At 38.4% G+C, this 21,818-nt stretch overlaps 1 protein-coding gene across 1 annotated transcript in view; it reads right to left on the bottom strand.

Annotated features, from left to right (window-relative positions):
• RBM41 (RNA binding motif protein 41) overlaps positions 1–21,818 on the bottom strand; it is a 65,589-nt gene that overhangs the window by 10,485 nt on the left and 33,286 nt on the right. Inside the window, exon 6 of the mRNA XM_065900236.1 lies at positions 12,983–13,386. Within this exon, the coding sequence (XP_065756308.1) occupies positions 12,983–13,386 (404 nt within the window). The remainder of the gene's footprint in view (positions 1–12,982; positions 13,387–21,818) is intronic.

Here is a 21,818-nt window from a genome sequence, read left to right on the forward strand (position 1 = left end):
GAGGTGGGAGATGGTAGAGCTGAAGGATCATCAGCAACAGGAGATGGAGGGCGAGCTGCAATTTCACTCACGCCTGACGTTGATGGCACAGGTTCTGGTTCCTTGCTGGATTCAATTCTATCTACCCTCTTAAAAAAAATGATCTAGTGATGTCTGGGTAGTAGCTCTTTTCTTCTCATCATAGATGACACGGTAGCACTGGATTGCATTCTGAACGGCTGCTGCAACCTTTGTGTACCTTTCTACGTTTGGGTCCTATGCCTCAAAAACTAACAGTGCCTCCTTAAATAAAGAAAATCCCCTTACCATTTCCTGCATCGTGAATCTTTTCGGTTCTTCAGTTACCTCTTCCTCTTGTCTCTCTTCATCCTTTCTCTGGGCCTCCAATTCCACCAGGTCTTCATTAGTAAGCTCCTCATGCTGCACAGCAAGGAGTTCAGTGAAGTCGTCCTCTGGCAGATCTAGCTCCAGCTGCTCGTTGAGGGTCACTACATTGCTGAAGGCCTCTTTGGACTCCTCATCCACCTTCTCAAATCCACGAAAACCGTGAACAAACTGTGGGCCAAGGTTCTTCCAAACCCCATTCATGGTGATGGCCATAACCTCACGCCAAGCAGAGTTAATGTTTTTTATGGCCTTGTAGATGTCACAGTCCTTCCAAAATTGTCGCCAAGTTGTTCCGATTCGTCACTCACCTTTACTGCCTGATGAAAAGTGTGATGTAAATAATATTTCTTGTAGGTTGCTATAACTCCCTGGTTCATAGGTTCGATGAGCGATGTAGTATTCAGTGGCATATGCACTACTGTACTTTGATGTTGGGATGAAAGTCGTCCATGAATGGGGGTTGGCTTGGAGCATTGTTGAGCAGCAAAAGAATGTTGAATGGAACATCCTCCTCCAAGCAATATTTCTCTACCTCCGGGACAAATTGGTGGAAAAACCAGTCCTGGAAAATGGCTGTGTAACCCAGGCTTTGGGGTTACTCTTCCACACAATAGGAAGAGAGCCCTTGGCTATGTTTTAAGGGCTCTTGGGTTCTCTGAATGATAAACTAAGCGAGGCTTCGGCTTCATATTGCTGGAAGCACTGCCACCAAACAACAGAGATAGCCTATCCTTTGCTGCTTTATAGCCTGGCATCAACTTTTCTTCCTTACTGATGTAACTTCGGTCTGGCTTCCTCTTCCAGTACAGTCCTGACTCACCCACATTAAAAACCTGCTCGGGTAAATACGTAGCTTTATCGATAATTTCTCAAAACATTTCAGGAGATTCCCAGGCAGCTACTGTTATCTGCACTCATTGCCTCGCTACTTACTTTTATGTTGTGAAGGTTGGCTCTAGCCTTGAACTGATGAAACCAGCCATGGCTGGCATTAAAAGATGCGCCCTTGGATTCTTCGCCGTGTTTCTTCTTCAAGTCTTCATAAAGGCTTTTAGCTTTCTCTTAAATCAGCATTAAGTTGAGTGGGACTCGACACAGATGCTGATCCTGCATCCACACACTGAGAAGTTTCTCCATCTCCTCCATCACTTTTCCACACTTCTTTGATACTATTTTTGACATCATTGGCACAGGAGACTTCACATGTTACATGATCTTGTCCTTGTTCTCCAAAATCATGCTGATGGTTGAAAGATTCATGTTATAAGAACGAGTGACATCTACCATTGTTTTGCCTCACTCCACTCTCTCAGTTATTTTCACTTTTGTTTCCATTGTTATCACCTGGCACTTCTTAGCAGTACCAGCTACATCACCACTGCTTTTATGCTTGCTTCCAGACATCCTGGGCTTAAAATAAAGATACTGTACTACTGTACTCTATACACTACTGTAAAGTACACAAAAGCACAATCACTTGTAGAGGATGCATGCATGTGACAATGTACGCCAGACATGTGAACTAACTTACGTGACTGGACATGTGAACACAGGTTCGCATCTCTGAAAGTTCACAACTTGAAGGTTTGTATGTAGGGGACTAACTGTATACGTGTGTGTGTGTGTGTGTGTGTGTGTATAAAAAACTGAATCACTTTGCTGTACACCAGAAACTAACACAACATTGTAAATTATACTTCAATAAAAAAAAAAAAAACAGAAACATTTAAAAAAAATTGAAAGACACAAATAAATGGAAAGACATTGCATATTCATGGATTAGAAATATTAATATTGTTGAAATGTACATACTACTCATAGTGATCTACAGATTCAATGCAATTGTTATCAAAATCCCAGTGACAGGGACTTCTCTGGTGGTGCAGTGGCTAAGAATCCGCCCGCCAATGCAAGGGACATGGGTTCGATCACTGGTCTGGGACGATCCCACATGTTGCGGAGCGACAAGCCTGTGTGCCTCAACTACTGAGCCTGCACTCTAGAGCCCTTGCACCACAACTACTGAAGCCCGAGCACCTAGAGCCCACGCTCTGCAACAAGAGAAGCCACCACAATGAGAAGCCTGCACACCGCAACAAAGAGTAGCCCCTGCTCGCCACGACTAGAGAAAGCCCGTGCACAGCAAAGAAGACCCAACACAGCCCAAAAAAAAAAAAAAACCAATTACAAATTTTATGGAAATAAAAGAAGTCCTAAAATTCATATGGAACCACAAGAGACCCCAAATCAACAGAGCAATCTTGAGGAAGAAGAACAAAGTAGGATGTGTCACATATCCTGATTTCAAACCACAGTAATCAAAACAGTAAGGTACTAGCATAAAAATAAACAGACATATTGACCAATGGAATAGAATAGAGGGCCTAGAAATAAACCACACATTTATCATAAACTGATCTTAGACAAGGAGGGCAAGAATACACAATGGGGAAAAGATAGTCTTTTTAATAAATGGTGTTTGGAAAACTGGATATCCAGTACAAAAGAATGAAATTAGATGCTTCTCTTATACCCTATACAAAACCCAACTCAAAAGGAAGTAAAGACTTAAAAATAAGACATGAAACTCTAAAACTCCTAGAAGAAAACATAGAAAAATCTTGACCCTGGCCTTGGCAATAATTTCTTAGATATGCTGTGAAAAGCACAAGCAACAAAAGCAAAAACAGACAAGTGTCATTACATCAATTCAAACCAATAAGCACAGCAAAAGAAACAATCAGCAAAGTTAAAAAGCAACCTACAGAATGGGAGAAAGTATTTTCAAATCATGTATCTAATGAAGGGTTAATATCTAAAATATATAAGGGATTCCTGAAACTCAAAAGCAAAAAAAAAAAAAAAAAAAGATGTGTTGGTAAGGATGTGGAAAAATTTTAACCCTTGTACACTGTTGGTGGAAATGTAAATTTGTACAACCACAATGGAAAACAGTTGGAAGATCATTAAAAAATTAAAAATAGAACCCACATAATCCAGCAATCCCAATTCTGGCTATATATCTAAAAGAACTGGAATCAGAATCTGGAAGAAGTATCTGCATTCCCATGTTCACTGCACCATTGTTCACAATAGCAAAGACATGGAAACAACCTAAATGTCTATTGACAGATGAATGGATAAAAAGAAAATGTGGTGTATAAATACAACAAGGTATTACCCAGCCTTAAAAACGAATAAAATCTTGTCATTTGCTACAACGTAGGTGAACTTGGAAGACATGCTAAATGAAATAAACCAGAAATAGAAGAACAAATACTACATGACCCACATATATCATGAATCTAAAATAGTCAAACTCATAGAAGCAGAGAATAGAATCGTGTTTACCAGGGGCTAGGAGGAAGGGTAATTGAGGAGGTGTTCATCAAAGGGTATATAGTTTCACTTATACAAGATGAGTAAGTCCTACAGATCTACTGTACAGCAGAGTATATATAGTTAACAATACTGTATTGGATACTTAAAAATTTGTTAAAAGGATAGATCTTATGTTAAATATTCTTATCAAAAGAAAAAATGGAGGGAGGAAATTCCTGGAGGTGATGGTTAAGTTTAGGGCATTGTACTGGTGATGGTTTCATGTTGTATATTTATCTTCAAACCCACCAAGATGCATACATTAAATATGTACAGCTTTTTTTGTATGTCAAACATACTTCAATTGAAGAAAAACTTAACCAAGGAAGTGAAGGACTTGTACATTGAAAATCACAAAACACTGCTCAAAGAAATTAAAGACAACACAAATAAACTCAAAGATGTCCCATGTTCATGCACTAGAAGACAATATTATTAAAATGTTCACACTATCCAAAGTGGTCTACAGATTTAATGCAATTCGTATCAAAACCCCAATGTTATTTTTTGTAGAAATAGAAAAACAATCCTAAAATTCATAAGGAACCAGAAGAGACCCCCAAATAGCCAGAGCAATCTTGAGAAGTAAGAACAAAACTGGGGAGGCCTCACACTTCTCAATTTCAAAATATATTACAAATCTACAATAATCAAAACAGTATGATACTGGCATAAAGACAGACATGTAGACTAATGGAACAGAATAGAGAGCCCAGAAATAAACCCACACATATACAGTCAACTGATTAATAAGGGGGGCAAGAATACACAATGGGGAAAGGATAGTCCCTTCAACCAATGGTGTTGGGAAAAGTTGATATCCACATGCAAAAGTATAAAATTGGCCTCTTATTTATATCATACACGAAAATCAACTCAAAGTGGATTAAAGATTTAAACATAAGACCTGAAACTCTAAAATTCCAGAAGACAATATAGGGGAAAATCCTCATGACACTGGCCTTGGCAATGATTTCTTAGGTATTACAGCAGAAACACAGGCAACAAAAGCAAAAATAAAGTGGGACTACATCACTAAAACACTTCTGCACAGCAACGGAAACAGTCAGTAAAGTGAAAAGGCAACCTACGGAATGGGAGAAATATTTGGAAACCATATATCTGATTAGAGGTTAATATCTAAAATATATAAGGAATTACCACAACTCACAGCAGAAGACAACTTGAAAAAAATGGGCAAAAGACCTAAACAGGCATTTCTTCAAAGAACACATACAGAAAATAAATGTTGATGAGAATGTGGATAAACTGGAACCCTTGTGCACTTTTGGTACGAATGGAAAATGGTGCAGTTCCTACAGAGAACAGTATGGAGGTTCCTCAAAAAATTAAAAATAGAACTACCATATGATCCAAGAATCCCAGTTCTGGTTACTTATTCAAATAATTAAAATCAGAATCTTGAAGAGATATCAGAACTCACATGTTTACTGTAGCACTATTCACAACAGCCAAGAGGTGGAAGCAACCTAAATGTCCACCACAGATGAATGAATAAAAAAGTGTGGTATATACATACAGTGGAATATGATTTAGCTAGAAAAAAGGAAGGAAATCTTGTCATATGCTACAACATGGATGAACTTTGAGGGCACTATGCTAAGTGAAATAAGCCAGTCACAGAAGAACAAATACTACAAAATTTCACTTATATATGGTATCTACAGTAGTCAAAGTCATTGAAGCAGAAAGTAGAATGGTAGTTTCCAGGGCCTCGGAGGATGAGGAAATAGGGAGTTGCTGTTCAGTGGGTATAAATTTCAGTCATGCAAGATGAAAAGTTCTAGAGATCTGCTGTACAACACTATGCCTACAGTTTACAATACTGTAATGTACACTTGAAATTTTGTTAAAGGTAGATCTCAGGTTATGTGCATTTTATTGCACTGGAGGAGGAAAAAAGAGACACATTGGCTAGCATAAGTTATATGCTTTATAGCTTAAAAAAAACTTGAGAAAAATTCGGACAGGAGCAGCAAAAGCAAAGAGCTAGAAAACAGAGCCTGCTTAAATGACTTACCATTGAAACATGAGTAAATATATTAGACATTGCAATAAGCAGTAGACTCTTTATGTCTCAAAGCCTTTGAAGCTGGATGTTCACATATTTAGCATTTAACCACACTCATATCTTAAAGGCAAGGGCATAGAATAACTGACTTGTGATTCACTTAAGTAATTTCAGGTGATGCAGAGTTTTGGCTCTGAAATACTCATTATGAAAGCATCACCAAATTAAATAACCAGAGAAAGGGAGAGGTATGTGAAACATACTGCAAGTTTCTCACCAAGTAGGAAAGATCCATACTAAGATTATTCCCTTTGATATGAACATTTTTTAAAAAATCAAGAGGACTTCTGTTCAAGGTGGCTCGGTCTCTTCTTGCTTGGATGCATCTTCTCTGTTCCAAAAATATACACACATACATGCATACATACATACATACACATGGGTATGTATGTATGTATATGTCCACAACATATATATATATATATATATATATTCATATATACAAAGATACACACAAAGATACAGCTAGGCCCAAAAACAAGATAAATATTTCTGTGAAAGAGAAAAACAGAAACTCCAAGTGATAACAGAGGATGAAGCTCTTCCTGGTATCCCTCTGCAACAAACAGTGTTGTCTTGTATTTTTTGAACTTTATATATATGGTATTATACTGTATGCATTTTCTGCAGCTACCTGTTTAAATTTTTAAAAAATACTTCATTTTTTAGAACAGTTTTAGAATTATAGAAAAACTGAGTAGTACAAAGAGTTCCCATACACCCCACACCCAATATCTCCTATAATTAACATCTTACATTACTATGGTACGTTTCTTTAAATAAATTAATTAATATTGATACATTATTATTAACTAAAGTCCATAGTTTATTTAGATTTCCTTAGTTTTTCCCTAATGTCCTTTTTCTGTTCCAGGATCCCATCCAGGATATCACAGTACATTTAGTTTTCATATGTCTTTAGTCTCCTCTTGGCTGTGGCAGTTTCTCAGGCTTTTCTTGTTTTTAAAGATCTTGACATTTTTGAGGAGTACTGGTTGGGTATTTTGTAGGATGCTCCACTACTAGAATTTTTTTTTAATTTATTTTTTGGCTGTGCTGTGTCTTCATTGCTGCACGTGGGCTTTCTCTAGTTGTGGTGAGGGGGAGGCTATTCTTCGTTGTGGTGCATGGGCTTCTCATTGTGGCAGCTTCTCTCATTGCAAAGCAGAGGCTCTAGGCATGCGGGCTTCAGTAGTTGCAGCACTTGGGCTCAGTAGTTGTGGCACGCAGGCCCTAGAGCATGCAGGCTTCAGTAGTTGCAGCGCATGGGCTCAGGAGTTGTGGCGCATGAGCTCTACAGAGCGTGGGCTTCAGCAGTTGTGGCATGTGGGCTCAGTGATTGCAGCTTGTGGGCTCTAGAGCGCGGGCTCAGTAGTTGTGGCGCACGGGCTTAGTTGCTCCGTGGTACGTGGGATCTTCCTGGACCAGGGATCAAACCAGTGTTCCCTGTATTGGCAGGTGGATTCTTAACTGCTGGACCACCAGGGAAGTCCCCACTACTAGAATTTTTCTGATGTTTTCCTATGGTTATATTGTGGTTATGGATTACTAGGAGGAAGACTACAGAGAAAAAGTACAATTTTGATCACATCATATCAAACACACATACTATCAACATGATTTATGATTGATCTTCGCTTCAATCACCTGAGGCAGTGTTTGCTGGGTTTCTACACTGCAACATTACTTTTTTTTTTTTTCTGTATTTCCATACTGTACTCTTTGGAAAGAAGTCGCTAAGAGTAGCTCAAAACTAAGAAGTCAGGAGTTATGCTTCCCTTCCTTGAGGTGGAGCATCTACACAAACTATTTAGAATTCTTCTTCATGGGATAATTGTCTCCTCTCCCCCATTTATTGATTCATTCAGTCACTTTATTATTAGTATTGACTCATAGATATTCTATACTTTGGGTTATAATCCAATACTAATTTAGTGTGTTGTACATTCCCTGTTTTTGTTTGTTTGATAAACTATTTTTCTTCCAATTTTAAATAATTGTTCTTCCTGGATACAGAATTCTAGGTGGGTGTTTCTTTCATCACTTTAAATATTTTACTCTACTCTCTTCTTGCTTGCATAGTTTCTGATGAGAAATCCAGTATAATTATTATCTTTGTTCTTCTATAGGTAGAGAGTTTTTCTCTGGTCATTTTCAAGGTTTTTTCTTGGTCTTCAGAGTTTTCTGTGTTTGAACATGATATGCTTAGGTGTGTTTGTTTGGTATTTATCCTACTTTGTGTTCTTTGCTTGGATTCTGAATCTGTGGTCTGGTGTCTGTCATTAATTTTGGGAAATTCTCAGCCATTCTTACTTCAAATATTTCTTCTGCTCCTTTCTTTTTCTTCTGCTCCTTTCTTCTTCTGCTATTCCAATAATGTGTATGTTACACCTTTTGAAATTGTCCTTGGATATTCTGTTACTTTTTTTGTGTGTGTGTGGTACGCGGGCCTCTCACTGTTGTGGCCTCTCCCATTGCAGAGCACAGGCTCCGGACGCGCAGGCTCAGTGGCCATGGCTCACGGGCCCAGCCGCTCCACGGCATGTGGGATCTTCCCAGACCGGGGCACGAACCCGTGTCCCCTGCATTGGCAGGCGGACTCTCAACCACTGTGCCAGCAGGGTAGCCCCTGTTACATTTTTAAAGTCTTTTTTTAATCTCTTCATTTCAGTTTGGGAGGATTCTATTGACGTAACTTGAAGCTTACTAATTCTTTCCTTGGCTGTATGCAGTCTGCTCATGAGCCTATCAAAGGCATTATTTCTTTTTCTTTTTTTTGGCCATGCCGCATGGCTTGCAGGAATCTCAGTTCACTGACCAGGGATTGAACCTGGGCCATGGCAATGAAAGCCCAGAATCCCAACCACTAGGCCACCAGGGAACTCCCAAAGGCATCATTTCTGTTATAGTGTTTTTGATTTCTTGCATCTTTCTAGAGTTTCTATCTCTCTGCTTACATTATCCATTTGTTCTTACATGTTGTATACTATTTCTAACAGACTCTTTATCATATTAATTATAGTTATTTTAAATTCCATATATATGATCATTCAAAAACCTATGTTGTATCTCAGTTTGGTTCTGATGCTTGTTTTGTCTCTTGAGACTGTGGTTTTTCTTTTAGCATGCCTTATCATTTCTTTTTTGCTGAAAACCAGACACAATGCATAACATAATAGAAACTGAGATAAACAAGTCATTAATGTGAAGTTTTATGTTAATCTGGCTAGAAGCTGGGCTGTGTTTAATGTTTACTCTAGCTGTAGGTGTCAGAGGTTTTTCAATTTCCTCTAACGTCCTTGTTTTTGTCTCCCTTGTTTTCTTTGGGTTTCCCTAAAAACGTCTTAAGAGTCTGGGTCTTTCGACTGTAATCCACAGTCAACGTACTGAAGCCCTGCTGATGTGGTAGTAAGGTGTGGGGTATGGGAAAACATTCTGCAATCCTATAATTAAGTTTCAGTCTTTTATTGTGCCCACGTACCCAGCCTGTAACCTTCACAAGTATTTCACAGCTTTTATTCTCTTTCTCGTAGATGAGACAGTAAGGCTAGAGGAGCCTGGAGTTGGATAATTTCCCTTCTCCCACACTAGAGAAGGCTTTGGTAAAGTTGTTTTACTTGCTGGATAGCTCTTTGTTAAATAGAAGATCTGGATGTATTTCAAGTTGATTACTTTTCCTGTCACCATGCCAGGAGCAGGAGATTTTTCTTGGCTCTTCACACTGAGAACCCAGTGGAGTTCCTGAAGGTAAAAGTCATGAAAATGTGGGGAACCCCACAGACTGTGGCCCCCAGGTGTTTGTTACTCAAACACTAATCTACACTCTGCTTCCTGCAATTTGTCAAAGTTACCACTTAAGTGTTCCTACCAGTTTATGGCTCTAGTGCTTTCTGCTCCTGATAAGCAGATCTGGGCTGTCACTCTTTGTAATTGCCTGTCTCTCCAGATTTCAGGGTTGCAGTTTGCTCTCTGATGTCAAATCCCCGATGGGTCCAAGAAAAGTCATTGATTTTTAGTTTGTTCAGCTGTTCTTCCTGTTCTACGAGAGCAGTGATGACTTCTAAGCACTTTACATGTTGGCACTGAAACCCAAAGTCTGCAACAAACTTTTTTCATTCAATATTGTTTGAGTTTTGTCCATGTTGATACCTGTAGTTCTATTTCATTCATTTTTTCTTCTGTATAGTATTCTATTTTATGAATATACCATGCTTTATCTATTCTCCTGCTTATGAACATGTATGTTGTTCATAAACAATGCTACTATGAGCATCCTCATAACATCTAATGTGCGTGTCTAAGAGTTCCCCTAGGATAGATACCAAGAAGTGGGATTACTGACTTACAGTGTATGAGCATCTTTCATTTTACTAGATATTGCCACAATGTTCTTGAAAGTGGCTGTACTCATTTATATTCACCCAGCGGTATATTAAGAGTTCTTACTGTTCCATACATTCACCAATACTTGGCACAGTCAGGCCTTTAAATGTATGCCAACATCCTGGGTGTTAAATGGTATCTCATTGTAGTTTATTTTGCATTTCTTTGATTACTAGTGAGACTTTATAAGTTAATTGTCCATTCATGTTTTCTCCCCTGTGAGTTGCCTGTTCATATCTTCTGGCCATTTTTATTGGGTTGTTTCTCTTTTTCTTATTGATTTGTAGGGAAAGATTTCCTTAAAATGTCTCAAAAAGCACAAACCATCAAGTAAAATACTGATGATTTAATTACGTTACAATGAAAGACTTCTGCTTAACAAAAGAAATCAGAAACAATGTTAAAAATATAAGCTACTCACCAGGTGCAGCAAGGGTTTGTATCCAGAATTTTAAAATAAAATCTATAAATAATATCGAAAACTAAATAATCAAAGTCTATAAATAACATTAAAAACTAAATAATCAAATAATGGGCAAAGAAACAGAACAGGCAATTCATAGAAGGTTCCTGAAAGACTAATGAATGTATAAATACATGCATAACTTCATTGGAAATCAGGAACATGCAAATTAAAACCATGAGATACCTTTCAAACACATTAGACTGGCAAAAATAAAAAGTCAAAAACTTTAAAGTCTTAGCAAAGACGTAAAAGAGATTTCTTAAACCCTGCTCATGGAGGTGAAGATACACATACCCTATATCACAGGAATTCCACTCCTAGATATGTAATATAGAACAGTGATTCTTAAAATGTTGCTCTCAGACCAGCAACATCATCAGTATCTCCTGGGAAACTGGAAATGCAAATTCTCAGGCCCTACTCCAGATGTATAGAACAAAAAATTCTGAGGGCGGAACCCAGCAATCTGTGTTTTAACAAGTCTTCCAGGTGATTCCGCTGCACACTAACACTTGAGAATCACTGCAATAGAGCAATATTCTTCTGGCCTTTTTGACTGAGATCTATAGGAAGAAATGCATTTTATATTCTGGCCCACATACATATCACACACACACATATTAAACAAAAGCTTCAAGAAACAATAATCATCCTTACTACTCTATGGAATGCACTTTGATATTTTCTATTCTATTTCATTTCTTTAAAAAAATTGCTGGTTGTGACCCACTAATAGTAAATTAAAATTTGAAAACCTGTCCTAGAGAAACTCCTGTACATATGCAACAGGAGATATGTACAATAATGTTTGCTGCAGAACTGTCTATAACAGAAAAAAATGAAAAGAAAAAATCTTCAGGAGAATGGATAAATGAATTATAGTATCTTTCTACAACGGAACACTACATAGTTCCTTATACCTTTAGAAATAAATTTCAAAAACATGTATATTGAGTCAAAAAAGCAAGTTGTAGAAGGGTATGTAGAGTATGATATCACCTATATTTTTAAAAAATATGTAAAACTATGTGTTGTTTATGAATATATAGATATATAGTAAAAATATAAAAACACGGATGGGAACAATAAATAGCAAATACAGGATCGTGGTTACCACTGGAAAGGAGAGAGAGGAATGGGATTGGGGAGGGATACATGAAAGTCTTCAGGCGTCTCCATAAGGCCTTATTTTTTTTTAATTAGGCATATATGGAAACTGTTAAGAATTGATAGAGAATTCCCTGGCGATCCAGTGGTTAGGACTCTGCGCTCTCACTGCCAAGGGCCTGGGTTCAAGCCCTGGTCAGGGAACTAAAATCCCACAAGCTGCATGGCATGGCCAAGAAAAAAAAAGGCAAGAATTGATAAAGATGGCTGGCTTGGTACAAAGGTTTTTGCTATATTATTCTCTGTAACTTTTTATAATGAGTAATATTTCATAATAAAAAATCAATAAAAATCAAGCTACCCTTGAACATCAAGAATATATTAGAAATGCAATCATTCAAAGGAAACTGCTTTAATATTCCTTACCTACGATGCCTTTGTAAAAATTCAGGAACAGCCAGAAGCTAACATTATTTTTTTAGTTTTGTTTTTTAAATTAGACACAATCAAGTATATACTCCAGGGGCTTGTGTTGCTTCGTTGAGTGACATGATAATGAAATTTTCAATTCTGTATGTAACACATACCATGAATGTGAAATAATGATATGATCAACAAGACGAGGATTATTTACAACTTTTCTTAGATATTTGCCAATTCCTCAAGGCTTAGAGGCCCTGTGCTTTCGCTTTGCTGCTTAGCTATCAGCAACTTAAGTCATATGTCATATAAAAGCCAGGTGGAGCATTCTGAAGAGAAAACTCATGAGGTAATAGTAAACCCTACTCACAACCAGGCACCATGGCTACCAGATATGGTGGTACTATGAATACTACTTGATTTATTAGTAGCCTAGGAAATTAGAGGTCACTTTTTTTCAGTTGAGGGTTTCTAGTGGGTATGGACTAGAGTCTGATCAAGATTTCTTTAAAATTCTAAGAGTAGCTTAAGACCTTAGAAAACCACAAAGAACATCATAAGGAAATATGTTACTTATATAGTCAGAGCTACTTATATAGCAGAGAATGAATAGTCAAGGTCAAGGAAAAACACAATCACTGTGCCTATGTCATGATTCTTTGGTATAATCAAAGCTAATATAAAAGTATTACTTTAGGTAGAAGTAAATAAAAAAACCCATTTTGTTTTCTTGGTTTGGCCTATACCTTGTTTGGCTCCCCTGGATTATATGAAGAAAACATAGGAATTTTTCGGATCTCTTCCTCTGACAAACGATTTCTCTGGATCTCATCTTCTGGGACAAATTCTATTGGCTGCGTCAGCTTCTTAGGCCCCGTCCAACACTGCTCAGGTGAATTATCAATAACTTTTGCCACATGGAGACTGGGACCTTTACCCTGTGCTGCCTGTTTTCCCTTGTCCTGGAGTAATGACGGGTTCTCAGCTGTGCCACTATCTCCCACTGATGTAGCTGAGACCAGTGAGTGGGAAGCAAAGGGTTCACCTCTCATTAGTTGGAACTCTTCAAGACGTTTTTTCATTATCATCTCTTGGTAAAAATTTTCCAGGTTGTTCATGGGATCACCTTTGTTCTTCTTTTGGGATTCATCTGGATCAAGACAAAGAGATAGGGAAGTTCTACAAAGCCTACCAATACAACCTTTGACAAATTAATAAAAATTAAAATTTGAATCTCAGATAATGAAACTCTACTGGGGCAGGTGTTTACAACCTGTGAAAAATGACAATAATATATAGCTATGTTATTACAGTGCATCTTGGGCAAGGCCGGGCTTATGGTAAGGCAAGTGAGGCACCTGGGGTACAAAATTTGAGGTGCTCACTCTCAGGGTCATGCAAGTACATGCATCTAACTGATAAAGACATTTGAAAAATGTTAGTATGGCATTATCACACTTCACAAAATTAATACTAACTCCTTAGCATTATCTACTACTGAGTTCATATTCAAATGGCCCTGATTTTCTCAAAGATATCTTTTTACACTTGGTTTAGGATCTAAACCAGCCATTGGCTGTTATATCTTTTAAGCCTCATTAAAAAAACAAACAAACAGTGCCCCTTCTTTCCCACCCCTCCAACCTGTCTCTTCCCCCATCCCATTGATTTATTAGAGAAACCACATCATTTGTTCACAGAACAAATGAATTTGACTGGCTGCTCCTCATATTATTTAACTTGTTCCTCAATCCCCTCTATTTCTTACAAACTGGCAGTTAAAACTAGAGCTATGCTTTCAATGTGGCCACTAGCCACGAGTCTATTTAAATTAATTTTTAAAATGTCAGTTCCTCTGTTAAATTAGGAATATCAAATGCTCAACAAGCACATGTGGCTAGTGGATACCATACTGGGCAGAATAAAGACCATTTACATCATTGTAGAAAGGTGCATTGGATAGTGCTGATTTAGATTTGGGTTCAATATTTTTAGGCAAGAATCCTCCATATATTATATAGATGTGTATTTCCTATTACATCATGTCATAAGGCACATAATGTTTAGTGGTCCCCTTTCTAGTGATGCTAAAATTGATCAGTGGATTCAGGTGGTATTAGTCTGATCTTTCCATTATGAAGTTTTCCCATTCACATTTCACCTAAGGGGTTTTGCATCTATTGATGACCATTGCCTAAATCCATTAATTTATTAAGAGTTGTAAAATGGGGCTCCCCTAATTCTATTATTTATTTTGTACTTATTATTTCTATTATTTCTTCTGTATTTATTATCTGGAATTCTATAATGGACTTACCGTCATCAACTATGTGGTTTCCCTACGTACAGTTCATATAGCAAAAGCAGGATAAATGCTTGATTTGCTTCCCATTATTTACCAACTATAAAAGTAATGGGTTGGTACTTTTTTTTTTTTGGCTGTATGTGGGCCTCTCATTGCTGTGGCCTCTCTCGCCGCAGAGCACAGGCTTCGGACGCGCAGGCCCAGCGGCCACGGCTCACGGGCCCAGCCGCTCCGCAGCACCCGGGATCCTCCCGGACCAGGGCACGAACCCGCGCGTGCCCCCTGCATTGGCAGGCGGACTCCCAACCACTGTGCCACCAGGGAAGCCCAAGTTGGTACTTTAAAAGTGTTAAAAATGATTCTTTTTAGTATAATTGTGAGACCTGTATTTTCATATATTTGATGTGTTTCAATTAAATGTAGTCATTCTTTTTAGTGGTCAAATTATCCCACTCAGGACTAGTGAAAGTCCCTTAAAATTGGCTCCTGTATTGCTTTCCAGTTTTCTGGCACAGCAAGATGTCTTAAGCTCATCTTGCATATTTCCTGACTCAAAGCTGGAATATTTCTCTAAGGACCGCTGGCTCCTGTTAGTGGGAAATAAATGTTTAGAAACCACAATACGTTGCTAGTTCTGTTCATAAATGTTGAGTTGTTGTTGCTTCTAGGCCTTTTCAGTGAACAAAGGTAGGAAAATTTTTACAAAAAATAAATCATAAATTCATACTGGTATTTCCACTTCAAATTTAAGATTACAAGGTTTTAACTCAAACTCCTTGATTTTTGACTTGTATCTCTTTTCACATGTGCTTAAGATATTGGCTCCTAATGATATTAACAAAATTATTTATTAGCTTTTTCCTACGATATATAGAACTTTTAAATGTCGGTAACAATACTAATATGGTTATCAACAATACTAATATGACTATCAACAACAAAACTACTTAATACAGTTTTATAATTCTTTGCAGTTACTTTTGACCTTAAAATATATCCCATTCGGAATATACAAATACTGTTTTGAAGTCATTTTAAATAATTATTTTCTCTATATGGTTATGCTACCAACTTTATTCATAGTTAGGCTCATTTGCTTCAGGCTGTTTACAAATGTTAAGGATTGATCTTTTTTCCCTTTTGATTAAATTTTTAAACTATGCAAAACATTTACATGGGTCTAAAGTGAAAACTGTGTTATACAGTACCTTCACAGAAGTCTCACTTCCACCTCTGTCCCCTTCATCCCACTCCTTTCCTTCTCCATAAGTAATAATTTTATTAGGTTTTATATTTATGGTTCCATTGTTTATTTTTTGAAATACAAGCAAATAGGCACAAACACACCACACATATTTATGTGTGTGTGTGTGTGTATATATATATATATATATATATATATATATATATATATATATAAAAAATTCATTACACCCCCTGTCCGACATAAAAGGTAACTTACTTCCCTGTCCTACAATTTACTTTTTTGCACTTAGCAATATATCCTGGTGATAATTCCATATTAATGTATAGAGCTCTTCCCTTTCCTTCTTATAGCTGCATAGTACTTCATTGTGTGGATGTACAACAGTTTATTCAACTACTCCCTTACTGATGCACCTTGGTGTTGTTTCCAGTCTTTTCTGCTATTGTGAATAATGCCCTGACAAACAGCCTTCTGCATACAGGATTTTGTATTTTCTCAGTATATCTTTGAAATAGATTCCAAGAAGTGGCACTGCTGAGATAAAAGGCAAATGTGTATGTAATTTTTCTATACATTGCTAAATTCCACTCTGTAGGAATTGTACTATTCTGCATTTCCACCAGCAAGGTATAAGAATATTTATGGAAGTATTTCTTAAGACTCAAAAAGCATTAACCATTAAGGAATATATCGACAAATTCAACTACATTAAAATTAAAAGCTTCTGTTCATCAAAATATCCTAAACACAAAACTCACGGAATGGAAAAAGATATTTGCTATACAAATAACTGATAAAGAACACAATCATTAGGAAAATGGGCAAAAGACAGAAAAAGGTGCCTCACAAAAGAGGAAATACACTGGCTAATAAATATATGCAAAAGTGCTCAATATTAGAATTCAGGGAAATACTAATTAAGCAGGGAATACCATACTGGCAAACAATAAAAAAGAATACCAATACCACATGTCAGTGAGGCTGTAGAGCAAATGGAGCCCCCATACATTGCTGGTAGGAATGTGCAGCCACAGTGCAAATCACCATGACATTACCTACTAATGCTGAATATATGCTCATAATATGACCCATCAATTCCACTCTTACATATATACCCTAGAATAATTTGGGCATAGTGCACCAGAATACAATAATAAGAATATTTAGATCAGTACTATTTATAAGAGGCCTGAAACTAGCAAAAATATAAGTATCCACCTAAGAAGAATCAATTATAAAATTGTAGTAAGTTTATATAATGAAATCCTATATTACAACAAAAGTGAACAAATTTTGGTTACATATGACCAAGTGGATGAATATACTAATGTATATACTCAAAAATATTTATTCGGTGACTATTATGATCCAGGTAGTATTCTAGGTTCTTGGGACACATTAATAAAACAAAGATCCCTATCTTCAAAGAACTAAGTAAATTATATGGTATGCTAGAAGGTTATGAGTGCTATGAAAAAGTACAGCAGCATAAGGGATAACTGGAAGGGCTAGAAGGTGGTGGTAGTGTTGGTTGCAATTTTACTGTTGGTCTGAGTAGGTCTCATTGAGAAGGTGACATTTGAGAGAAGCCTTACAGAAAGTGAAGTAATCTATCATATATTGGAGTGAGGGTTCCAAGGTGGGAGTATGCTTCAAAAAAATTTTAAAGTCTGAAATCAAAGTATTTCTCTGACCATAATGGAATCACATTAGAGATATACTGCTAGAAGAAATCTGGGAAAATATAAATATCTGGAAATTAAACAACACACTTCTAAATAATCCATAGGTCAAAGAACTTCCATAGGAAATTTTAAAATACTCTGAACTAAATGAAAATGAAAACACAACATAATATTTATGGATACAGATTAAACAATGTACAGAGGAGTTTCCGGGAAGATGGCAGCAGAGTAAGACGCGGAGATCACTTTCCTCCCCACAGATACACCAGAAATACATCTACACGTGGAACAACTCCTACAGAACACCTACTGAACGCTGGCAGAAGACCTCACACCTCCCAAAAGGCAAGAAACCCCCCACATACCTGGGTAGGGTAAAAGAGAAAAGAAAAAAGACAAAAGGATAGGGACGGGACCTGCACCAGTGGGAGGGAGCCATGAAGGAGGAAAGGTTCCCACACACTAGGAAGCCCCTTCGCAGGTGGAGACTGCAGGTGGCGGAGCGGTGAAGCTTCGGAGCCGCGGAGGAGAGCGCAGCAACAGGGGTGCGGAGGGCAAAGCGGGGAGATTCCCGCACAGAGGATCAGGGCCGACCGGCACTCACCAGCCCGAGAGGCTTGTCTACTCACCCGCCGGGGCAGGCGGGGCTGGGAGCTGAGGCTCGGGAGAGGACTGGGGTTGGCGGAATGAACACAGCCTGAAGGGGTTGGTGCACCACGGCTAGCCGGGAGGGAGTCCAGGGAAAGGTCTGGACCTGCCGAAGAGGCAAGAGACTTTTTCTTCCCTCTTTGTTTCCTGGTGCGCAAGGAGAGGCGATTAAGAGTGCTGCTTAAAGGAGCTCCAGAGACGGGCATGAGCCGTGGCTAAAAGCGCGGACCCCAGAGACGGGCATGAGACGCTAAGGCTGCTGGTGCCGCCACCAAGAAGCCTGTGTGCGAGCACAGGTCACTATCCACACCCCACTTCTGGGGAGCCTGTGCAGCCCGCCACTGCCAGGGTCCCGGGATCCCGGGACAACCTCCCCGGGAGAACACACGGCGGGCCTCAGGCAGGTGCAACATCACGCCAGCCTCTGCAGCCGCAGGCTCGCCCCGCATCTGTGCCCCTCCCTCCCCCCCGGCCTGAGTGAGCCACAGCCCCTGAATCAGCGGCTCCTTTAACCCCGTCCTGTCTGAGCGAAGAACAGTCGCCCTCCGGCGACCTACACGCAGAGGCGGGGCCAAATCCAAAGCTGAGCCCCTCGGAGCTGTGAGAACAAAGAAGAGAAAGGGAAATCTCTCCCAGCAGCCTCAGAAGCAGAGGATTAAAGCTCCACAATCAACTTGATGTACCCTGCATCTGTGGAATACATGAATAGACAACAAATCATCCCAAATTGAGGAGGTGGACGTTCAGAGCAAGATTTATGATTTTTTCCCCTTTTCCTCTTTTTGTGAGTGTGTATGTGTATGCTTCTGTGTGAGATTTTGTCTTGTATAGCTTTGCTTCCACCATTTGTCCTAGGGTTCTATCCGTCCGTTTTTTTTCTTACTAATTATTTTTTTATTTTAATGACTTTATTATATTTTATCTTACTTTATTTTATTTTACTTTATCTTCTTTCTTTCTTCTTTTCCTTCCTTCCCTTCCTTCCTTCCTTCCTCCCTCCCTTCTTTTTCTTTCTTTCTTTCTTTTTTCTTCTTCTTCTTCTACTGATGCTTTCTTTCTACTTTTTCTCCCTTTTATTCTGAGCCGTGTGGATGAAAGGCTCTTGGTGCTGCAGCCAGGAGTCAGTGCTGTGCCTCTGAGGTGGGAGAGCCAAATTCAGGACCCTGGTCCACAAGAGACCTCCCAGCTCCACATAATATCAAACGGCGAAAACCTCCCAGAGATCTCCAACTCAACACCAGCACCCAGCTTCACTCAGTGACCAGCAAGCTACAGTGCTGGACATCCTATCCCAAACAACTAGCAAGACAGGAACACAACCTCACCCGTTATCAGAGAGGCTGCCTAAAATCATAATAAGTCCACAGACACCCCAAAACACACACCCAGGCGTGGACCTGCCCACCAGAAAGACAAGATCCAGCCTCATCCACCAGAACACAGGCACTAGTCCCCTCCACCAGGAAGCCTACACAACCCACTGAACCAACCTTAGCCACTGGGGACAGACACCAAAAACAACGGGAACTACGAACCTGTAGCCTGCAAAAAGCAGACCCCAAACACAGTAAGATAGGCAAAATGAGAAGACAGAAAAACACGCAGCAGATGAAGGAGCAAGATAAAAACCCACCAGACCTAACAAATGAAGAGGAAATAGGCAGTCTACCTGAAAAAGAATTCAGAATAATGATAGTAAAGATGATCCAAAATCTTGGAAACAGAAGAGACAAAATGCAAGAAACATTTAACAAGGACCTAGAAGAACTAAAGATGAAACAAACAACGATGAACAACACAATAAATGAAATTAAAAATATTCTAGATGGGATCAATAGCAGAATAACTGAGGCAGAAGAACGGATAAGTGACCTGGAAGATAAAATAGTGGAAATAACTACTGCAGAGCAGAATAAAGAAAAAAGAATGAAAAGAACTGAGGACAGTCTCAGAGACCTTTGGGACAACATTAAACGCATCAACATTTGAATTATAGGGGTTCCAGAAGAAGAAGAGAAAAAGAAAGGGACTGAGAAAATATTAGAAGAGATTATAGTTGAAAACTTCCCTAATATGGGAAAGGAAATAGTTAATCAAGTCCAGGAAGCACAGAGAGTCCCATACAGGATAAATCCAAGGAGAAATACGCCAAGACACGTATTAATCAAACTGTCAAAAATTAAATACAAAGAAAACATATTAAAAGCAGCAAGAGAAAAATAACACACAAGGGAACCCCCATAAGGTTAACAGCTGATCTTTCAGCAGAAACTCTGCAAGCCAGAAGGGACTGGCGGGACATATTTAAAGTGACGAAAGAGAAAAACCTGCAACCAAGATTACTCTACCCAGCAAGGATCTCATTCAGATTTGATGGAGAAATTAAAACCTTTACAGACAAGCAAAAGCTGAGAGAGTTCAGCACCACCAAACCAGCTTTACAACAACTGCTAAAGGAACTTCTCTAGGCAAGAAACACAAGAGAAGGAAAAGACCTACAATAACGAACCCAAAACAATTAAGAAAATGGGAATAGGAACATACATATCAATAATTACCTTAAATGTAAATGGACTAAATGCTCTCACCAAAAGACACAGATTGGCTGAATGGATACAAAAACAAGACCCATATATATGCTGTCTACAAGAGACCCACTTCAGACCTAGAGACACATACAGACTGAAAGTAAGGGGATGGAAAAAGATATTTCATGCAAATGGAAACCAAAAGAAAGCTGGAGTAGCAATTCTCATATCAGACAAAATAGACTTTAAAATAAAGAATCTTAGAAGAGACAAAGAAGGACACTACATAATGATCAAGGGATCGATCCAAGAAGAAGACATAAAAATTGTAAACATTTATGCACCCAACATAGGAGCACCTCAATACATAAGGCAAATACTAACAGCCATAAAAGGGGAAATCGACAGTAACACATTTATAGTAGGGGACTTTAACACCCCACTTTCACCAATGGACAGATCATCCAAAATGAAAATAAATAAGGAAACACAAGCGTTAAATGATACATTAAACGAGACGGACTTAATTGATATTTATAGGACTTTCCATCCAAAAACAACAGAATACACATTTATCTCAAGTGCTCATGGAACATTCCCCAGGATAGATCGTATCTTGGGTCACAAATCAAGCCTTGGTAAATTTAAGAAAATTGAAATTGTATCAAGTATCTTTTCCAACCACAACACTATGAGACTAGGTATCAATTACAGGAACTGATCTGTAAAAAATACAAACACATGGAGGCTAAACAATACACTACTTAATAACGAAGTGATCACTGAAGAAATCAAAGAGGAAATCAAAAAATACCTAGAAACAAATGACAATGGAGACATGACGACTCAAAAATCTATGGGATGCAGCAAAAGCAGTTGTAAGAAGGAAGTTTATAGCAATACCATCCTACCTTAAGAAACAGGAAACATCTCGAATAAACAACCTAACCTTGCACCTAAAGCAATTAGAGAGAGAAGGACAAAAAAACCCCTAAATTAGCAGAAGGAAAGAAATCATAAAAATCAGATCAGAAATAAGTGAAAAAGAAATGAAGGAAACAATAGCAAAGATCAATAAAACTAAAAGCTGGTTCTTTGAGAAGATAAACAAAATTGACAAACAATTAGCCAGACTCATCAAGAAAAAAAGGGAGAACACTGAAATCAATAGAATTAGAAATGAAAAAGGAGAAGTAACAAGTGACACTG

The sequence above is a fragment of the Phocoena phocoena genome, chromosome X, assembly GCF_963924675.1.
Source record: "Phocoena phocoena chromosome X, mPhoPho1.1, whole genome shotgun sequence".
NCBI classification, from domain to species: Eukaryota; Metazoa; Chordata; class Mammalia; order Artiodactyla; family Phocoenidae; genus Phocoena; species Phocoena phocoena.